The sequence below is a fragment of the Chrysochloris asiatica genome, unplaced genomic scaffold (assembly GCF_000296735.1).
Source record: "Chrysochloris asiatica unplaced genomic scaffold, ChrAsi1.0 scaffold00275, whole genome shotgun sequence".
Classification (NCBI taxonomy): Eukaryota; Metazoa; Chordata; class Mammalia; order Afrosoricida; family Chrysochloridae; genus Chrysochloris; species Chrysochloris asiatica.
The window spans coordinates 723,510-731,568 of record NW_006408793.1 but is presented as its reverse complement, the minus strand read 5'-3'; the positions used below and the strand labels follow the sequence as shown (position 1 = coordinate 731,568).

General features: G+C 42.9%; 2 protein-coding genes across 2 annotated transcripts in view; one reads left to right on the top strand and one right to left on the bottom strand.

The window, feature by feature from the left end:
• GFM2 (G elongation factor, mitochondrial 2) overlaps nucleotides 1-5,838 on the bottom strand; it is a 57,471-nt gene extending 51,633 nt beyond the window's left edge. Inside the window, exons 1-4 of the mRNA XM_006874410.1 lie at nucleotides 5,800-5,838; nucleotides 5,321-5,476; nucleotides 3,933-4,000; nucleotides 1,877-1,895 (exon numbers count right to left, since the gene is read on the bottom strand). Coding sequence (XP_006874472.1) covers nucleotides 1,877-1,895; nucleotides 3,933-4,000; nucleotides 5,321-5,476; nucleotides 5,800-5,838 — 282 coding nt within the window. The remainder of the gene's footprint in view (nucleotides 1-1,876; nucleotides 1,896-3,932; nucleotides 4,001-5,320; nucleotides 5,477-5,799) is intronic.
• Nucleotides 5,839-6,078: 240 nt separating this feature from the next.
• Nucleotides 6,079-8,059, top strand: part of NSA2 (NSA2 ribosome biogenesis homolog (S. cerevisiae)) — a 9,926-nt gene continuing 7,945 nt past the window's right edge. Inside the window, exon 1 of the mRNA XM_006874409.1 lies at nucleotides 6,079-6,139. Coding sequence (XP_006874471.1) covers nucleotides 6,079-6,139 — 61 coding nt within the window. The remainder of the gene's footprint in view (nucleotides 6,140-8,059) is intronic.

Below are 8,059 nucleotides of genomic sequence, written 5' to 3'. Positions count from 1 at the left end.
TGAAGCAGGAGCAGGCAATGTTTCCTTGTATTGTGTACATGAGTAGTTACCAACTCAATGGCACTTAACAACAACAAAAACCACAAACTCCAGCTACTGAATTAGAGACCATTGTGAGGGGGCATAGTAATTGATATTTTAACTACCCCATCATAAAATGAGTCAGATGGCTACAGTTTGAGAACTAAGATCCTAATGTTTAAGTAAGAGAATCACAAAGTTAAGTAAGGTGTGCCACCCTTGATATTTCTTGGTTCTCCTCAATAGCTGCAAAAGGCTGGTAAGGTTCACTAGCTCTAAAATCACTACCAGCTTTCAGGATTTACAACAGTAACCACGTATTAAAATCACTTGACTACTCTGTAAAGCCCAGGGAGATGGAATTTATTCAAGTTCCCAGGTGAGTCCAGTGTAGCACTACAAGAAAGAATCAGTCAAGTAGGCCTGCTATCCATCACCTAATCTATCCATCACCCCTGCTGCTTCCCTTATCCTTGCTCAATGTTCCCAAGTAAATGCTGAATGTTCTCCATTCCAATTTATCCCTAGATCACTAGATACACATTAATGACTTCCAGTATATTTGCATGGTTGGCAAAGAAGAGAGTCAGCGAACAAGAGGAAGATCCCCAGGGAAATGGATTGACACAGTGGCAGCAGCAATGGGCTGGAGCGTAACGATTGTGAGGATGGTGCGGGCCAGGCAGTGTTTCGTTCTGCTATGCACAGGGTCAGAACCAACTCGACCACACCTAACAACAACAGTATATTTGCAATTGCTACAGTTCATGTATGTAAAGATTTGGGGCTACCACTATGGAATGCATAACTATGTACTCCGTATTATTTATATATTGGTTACCAAGTTTCTAGTAATGATAGACAATACCATCCTAAAAAAAACAATTCAAAAGAAGAGACTCAGGACAATATAATTTTCTATACATAATGACCGGGGTACAAAGACCCCATCGTCAAAAGGTGTATAGTCTAAAAGGGCTAGCAATAAAAACACTGAAAAATCTGAGTAACACTTCGGGTCATTTATCATCACAAATGGAGCAGAGAAAGATTGTTTAAGATGCTGCACAGGCAATTTTAAGTATGAAGAATGAGTTTATAAACTAATGATAACACATACTTCCTCATGACGGGAAATTGCTCAAGAAAACGAGGCGGCCACACAAAGACTTTGATCTCTCTCTCAAACAGCTATAGATAAAAATGAAAAGCATGGTTTTACACGAGAACTAATATTTCTAAAGTATACTGAAGATATGAGAGTTAATAATTTATAATGTTCTGAAGGGGATTCAGGAGTCATCCCAGAGCTTAGAGACCAAGTCCCTGAAGTATCACAGTGCTTAGTTACCCATATGACTATACGAAGACCAGATAAAATGATTATTATTCAAATTAATGCACTACCACTATAGCCAAAGATAAAGAGATTGAACATTTTTACCACTTTTGCAGTCTGAAATTGATCAAACATGCAATCAAGAGGGATTGATCTTTACAGGTGATTAGAATATAAAAGTTGGATATAAAGAAGGATTTGCAGTCGGAAAATGAGGCCTTGGGCAAAGAAATGACACGGGAGATCACAAGATAGAAGTTTGCAAGATCAACACTACCTATTCATTGGCAGTACCTTCAATCTACCCCTACCACACACACACACACACACACACACACACACACACACACAAAGTAAACAGCAACAATCTGTAGGGAGTCCTGGTGTGGCACTGTAGGATAAACACTGAACTACTAACCGAAAGACTTTGTTTCTGCAAACATTTACAGCCTCAGCAATCCTACACAGGGTTTCAATGCGTGGAGATCAACTCAACGGCACTTAACAACAATACGCATGAACCTCGCCAGATGGACTGCACAGGAATCAAACGGCTACATCTATCTTCTGATGTGGCGCTGTAGGATAAGCACTGGACTGCAAACCACAAGGTCAGCGGTTCAAACCCACCAGCAGCTTCTTGGAAACCCTGTACAGGGACGCTATGGGTTACAATCAATCCAATGACACTTAACAACATGGAAAGATATGATAGGGAAGCTCAATATCATCAGTCCGAACAAATCCAAGGCTGACTATGGAACAGACCATCAGTTGCTTATATCTAGTTCAATTTGAAACTAAAGAAAATTAAAACAAGTCTGCAAGAACAGCTTTGAGCATATCCCACCTTAATTTAGAGACCATCTCAAAAACAAATTTTACATACTGAACATTCATTACCAAAGGTCAGATGAGGTATGGGACGATATCAAGGACATCATACATAAAGACAGGAAAGGAAGAAAAGTGGGTATCAGAACTACTCTTATTGTCCTGGTGCGAAACTGTAAGATAAGCACTGGACTGCTAACTGCAAGGTTGGTGGTTCAAGCCCATAAGCCCATAAGCCACTCTTGTTGAGTCAGAACCAACTCAACAGCACTCAACAAAAACAATACTATTAATATCATCTGCAAGTAAAATTGTGCTGAAGGTCATTTAAATACACTTACAGCAGTACATCAGCGGGGAACTATAGATCAGAACTTCAAGCCAGTTTCAGAAAAGGACATAGAATTAAGGATATCACGGCTTAAGTCAGATGGATCTTGGCTGAGAGTAAAGAATACCAGAAAGATATTTACCTGTATTTTAATGAATTTACGAAGGCAATCAACTATGTGGATCATACAAATTATGGATAATGGTGTGAAGAATGGAAATTCCAGAGCACTGAATTATGCTCATGTGGATCCTGTACATAGACCAGGAGGGAGTTGTGCAAAGTTTAAAATCAGGAAAGGTATACATCAAAGTTATATCCTCTGACCATACTTGTTCAGTTTGTAGGCTAAACAAATATTCCAAGAAGCTGGACTATATGAAGAAGAACATGTCACCAGAATGAAGGAAGACTCATGCACATGACACAACCTTGCTTGCTAAGAACAAGTAGGACTTGAAACATTTCTTGATGAAAATCAAAACACTACAGCCCTCAGTATGGATTATACTTCAACCTAAGGAAAGCAAAACTCCTCACAACTAGACAACAAGCACCATCATGATAAATGGAGAAAAGTCTGAAGTGGTCAAGGATTTCAGTTTTACTTGGAGCCACAATGCACACCCTAGGGAAGCAGCAATCAGGAAATCAAACACCGGATTGCACTGAGCAAATATGCTAAAAAAGAGATCTCTTTAAAGTGTTAAAAAAAAGATGTCACGTCAAAGGCTCAAGTGTGCCTGAAACAAATCATGGCATTTTCAATCCACTTGCAAAAGCTGAACAACGAATAAAGCCCAGAAAAGAATGGATCCATTTGAACTATGTTAAGTGCTCTCAAGTCAGTTCCAACTCATACCAACCCTGTATAGTTGTCCAAAGAGCAGCTGGTGGATTTGAACCACTGACCTTGCAATAAGCAGTCGAGTGCTTATCCTGCAGTGCCACACCAGGACTCCATTTGAATTACTGTTTTGTCAAGAAGTACTGAATATAGTATGAACTGCCAGAAATATGACCAGCTCAATCTTGTAAGCTGGAATGCTACTTAGAATGAAGATAGCTAGACAGGATGTCAGAAGGAGCAGTCCCTGGAGGACACCATGCTTGGTAAACTGGGGGTGGGGGTGGGAGGGGGAAAAAGAGAAAGACCCCCAGTGACACAGACTGACACTGGCTGCAGCAATGGGCTCAGACATAACAATAATGGTGGGGATGGTGCAGGCCTGGGCGTTGTTTCATTAGGTTGTACATAGGGTCACATCATTAGTTGGAGCTGACTCAACAACACCCAGCAATAAGTTTAGAATCAATGTTAATGTGATATATAGTAGGCTTTTTTGGAAGGGAACTGATGTTGTTAAAGTACATTTATTATCATTTTAACAAATCCTTACATAGGACATTTTCTGATGGCTCGCTGCAAGTATCCTCCAGTTGAACAACATCTTGATCCTGAAAATGGCTGTTCTCTGTGAAAATACGTAAAATAGAAAACTAAGTTTACAAAATATTCATTAATAAAGCCTATGGAGTCCTGGTGTGACACTATGGGTTAATGTGGCAGACTGCAAAGCCGTTTGAACTGCAAGGTTGGCTGTTCAAGCTCACCAGCTACTCCATGGCATAAAAACATTTTTATCAAATATAAATGAAAAGACACAAACAGCAAAGACAAACTAGATGACTGGGACCTCCTAAATATTAGACACTTATGGGCATCAACAAGTCCTGGTGTGGCGCTGGGGGTTAATGCACCAGATTGCAAAGCCGTTTGAACTGCAAGGCTGGCAGTTCAAGCTCACCAGTCACTCCTCAGAAACCCTGTATAGGGTCACTATGGGTTGGATCCGACTCAATGGCACTTAACAACAATGGGCATCAAAGATTTCATAAAAAGACTAAAAACTCACAAACTGGGGGGATATTTTAGTATTGGCATATCAGATAAGGGACTAATCTCTCAAATTTATAGAAACGTCACTCAACAAGAAAAAGAATCCAATTTAAAAAGTGGAGGACGCAGACACTTCACCAAAGACGACATTCAAGTAGCCAACAAACACGTAGAAATGCTCATGATCATTAGCCTGTGTTAAGTGCTGTCTAGTTGGTTCCAACTCAAAGCGACCTTATATAGGGTTTCCAAGGAGCAGATGGTGGGTTTGAACTGCCAATCTTGTGGTTTGCAGTCCAGTGCCAATCCTATAGTGCCACACCAGGAGTCCAGGACAGAGAAAGAGCACCCATATAAAAGTCCTCCCTCACGAAGTCTGAGGGCTAGATGTTATAAGAGAGGGCACAGCTATGGCTTAGTGGATGGCAGAGAAGCGGTGCTATGAAGGTGGAATTTGCTGGAAATCCACTCTCTGAGTGCTGGGGAAGTCATTCATGGGAAGGTGTCCTCTGAGAGGCATGTTACAAAATGTGCTAGGAGAGCTGCTGGCCTTTGTGCATTATGGGAGCTGAGTGCTAGAGCAGCAGCATGTTCTGTACCACCTCTGGAGGGATGTCTCTCTAGTCACCTCTACTGACAGAGCTAACATTGGGCTTGCTAGCAAAGAAAACATGCATGAAGGGCTCAGCTCCATTTTCTGAAATGAGTCCTCAACCTTTGAGACAACAGAAACCTGTCGTTTTCTTTTCTGACCTGCTAAGGCCCGCTAGCTTTTCTCCTGTACCATAAAGTTTCACTCCTCTGCGTCTTTCTCAATCGTGCACACCTCGCACAGAAACCACAACGGAAATCGGTTTATCCGCGCTGGAGAGACAAGTCCACAATTTGCTCTGACATTGAAGGGCGCAGGTCCCAGAGCCTGTGCAGTTCTCGCGGTTGCAGCCTCGGGGTAGGGTGCCCAGAGCGGCACAGAGTCTCCAAACACGCGAGAGACGCACGGCGCGCCCGGGTACCCACCTGGCACTGGGTCGTGCTTTCCCTCGCCGGGCTCCTGGGAGACAGAAATGGGGGTCGCGTCAGTGTCTACAATGCCTCGCGCGTTGCTGCAGTGCCGCAATCGACCAAAGGAACTTTTGTTATTTTACGCGGTCCTCAATAGTCGGCGCAAGTCTTCAGTTCCGGTGGTGTACACTACTAAACTCGCCTTCCAGCAACTTCCGCTCCTCTAGCTAAAAGCTGGAAACAGAGGCTCGGAACGAATGTGTCGCGCTTGCCTTGACTCGGCCGTTTTGGAAGGTGACCTTTTCCTGTCACGGGCTGACTCCTTTTGGCTCGTGGGTCTCAGGGACCCAGAAACTGAGTAGTTTTTCGCACCCCGGAGGCTGTACCCGGTGGCTTTGCTGCCGTCACCATGGTGAGTAGGATGCCTCGGGCCCTTGGGAAGTCAAGCGTCTGACTTGATGGAATCTGAGGCTCTAGGAACGCTAAGGCTGGAAGTTTACAGGGTGGCAGGCGGAAGTAAGGTTCTGCTGAGAGAAATAGGGTAACTCAGTAGAAACAAAAACAGCTTTGGGAAGACCACATAAAATTATTGGCTTTGGAACCAAACAGGTTTCACTCTGTTAAATTCTGAAGCTCACCCCTTATGTCGTGATGTCGTCAGTGCTCGATCCCAGTGGAAGTATGGCTGAGCCTTGTGATTACACTCGTGGCGGTGTGCCGTGGAGTCGGTTCTGCCTCACGGCGAACCTGTAGAGGGTTGCCGAGGCTGTAAATCGTTACTACAGCAGAGAGTCTCATCTTTATTCCGCGGAGTACATTCCAACTGCTGCCCTTGTAGTTCTAGCAGCCGGGTTCGTAATCCACTAATCTACCTGGGCTCCTTATGCTAGCACTACCCCATAGGGAGTAATCTCGCCGCCTCGTTTTATTGATGAGGCTATCCAAGGTTTAAGAAGCTCTAGTAGCGTAGTGGTTACGAATCGGGCTGCGAGCTGCAAGGTCAGCAGTTCGAAACTAGCAGCTGTTCCGCGGGAGAAAGATGAGGCTTTCTGCTCCTGTAAAGATTTACAGCCTCGGAAACCCTGTACAGGGTCGCTATGAGTCGGAACCGACTCCACGGCACATAACCACCACCAACAACAACCAAGGCTTGTCTTTTCAAAAACTAAAATAGTTTGTGAAATGTGGGGGATTTACAGCCCTGATCAGTTTGACTCCCCGATCTTTTCCCCTTGCCGCCCCCCATCTCTCATCTGTTTCATTGCAGAATGGCATTTCACGTACCTTTCATGTGGTTGGTGTGAAGTGTATGTGATAGCAATTGAAAATAAACCGACCATACGAGATACGTAGTATTCTGTAGAGTGTTACTCAACATTAATCTTCATGCTGGAGTTGGCTTTGAATAATTACTGTTTTGTTTTTGCACTCTTAAAATACAAGTGTACTTGACTCATTTAAAATCCGGCATTTACATTTCAAAAAGGATTCCATATACCACTGGCGGAAAGGCAAAATTACAGTCACTTGGAAAACAGTTGTGCAATAAACATATGACCTTGCAAAGAGCATATGCAAATGTTTATTGCAACTTAATTCATGATCATAAAAAAGTGGGAACAACTCATATTCCTCAGCTGATGAACAGATAGATAAACATGCTGTATCCACACAGTGGGATCCCACTCAGGAGTAAAACAGTGAAGCACTCAAACTGTGGCAAGACAGTGAATCACAAAACTTCTATGCTAAGTGTAAAAGAAACCAGACACAAACAGTTACACACTTTAGACCCTCTACATTTGATTCTGGAAATGGAAGATCTAGGGACAGGAATCAGCTTGGGAGTGGGGTGGGGGGCTGACTCACTAGTGGCACAAGGGACCTTTTGGAGGTGATAGAAATGTTCAGTGTCATTATTACACAGTTCTATAAAATGAGGGGACTTCAGTATGTTCGAGGAAACATGGAATGAAAAAACAATGGAGTTTTTCCATCAACTTTTTAAAATCCCCTCATATTGTTAAAACTCATAGAATTTAACACATTTATAGATAGATGACAAGTCTTGTCTCTAAATTATATGGCAATAAAAGAGAATGAAATGGTGATGTTACTAAAAGATGGATTACTGTATGCTCAAGGGAAAATAAGAGGAATTTTAAAAATCAGATCAGCCCTTGGATTTGGGGCAGCCTCTTGCACCCCATTTCTTTGATATAAGAAATACATTTTTTAAATTGTTTCAGTACCCATCAGCATACAGTAACATTCACTGAGCTTCCTACAGATATCAACCCTAATGCTTCTTATCTTCCAGGAAAAATGTTTATTTAACTGATACATTGTGTATAGATTGTTGTTAATTTCTATTGGGCCAGTTCCAACCCAGGGCTGCCAGGGAGAGGCTGGTAAGCTTGAACCACCAACCTTGTGGTTCAAACTGACCTTGCAGTCCAATGCATTAACCCACAGTGCCACACGAGAACTCCTTGTGAGCATTTGGTTGTTATAGTGCCTTCTACCTTGGTGTGGCTCTGAGAGTAATGTGCTGGACTGCAAGGTCAGCGGTTCAAGCTCACTAGCTGCTCCTTGGAAACCCTATACAGGGTGGTTGTGAGTTGGAACTAAC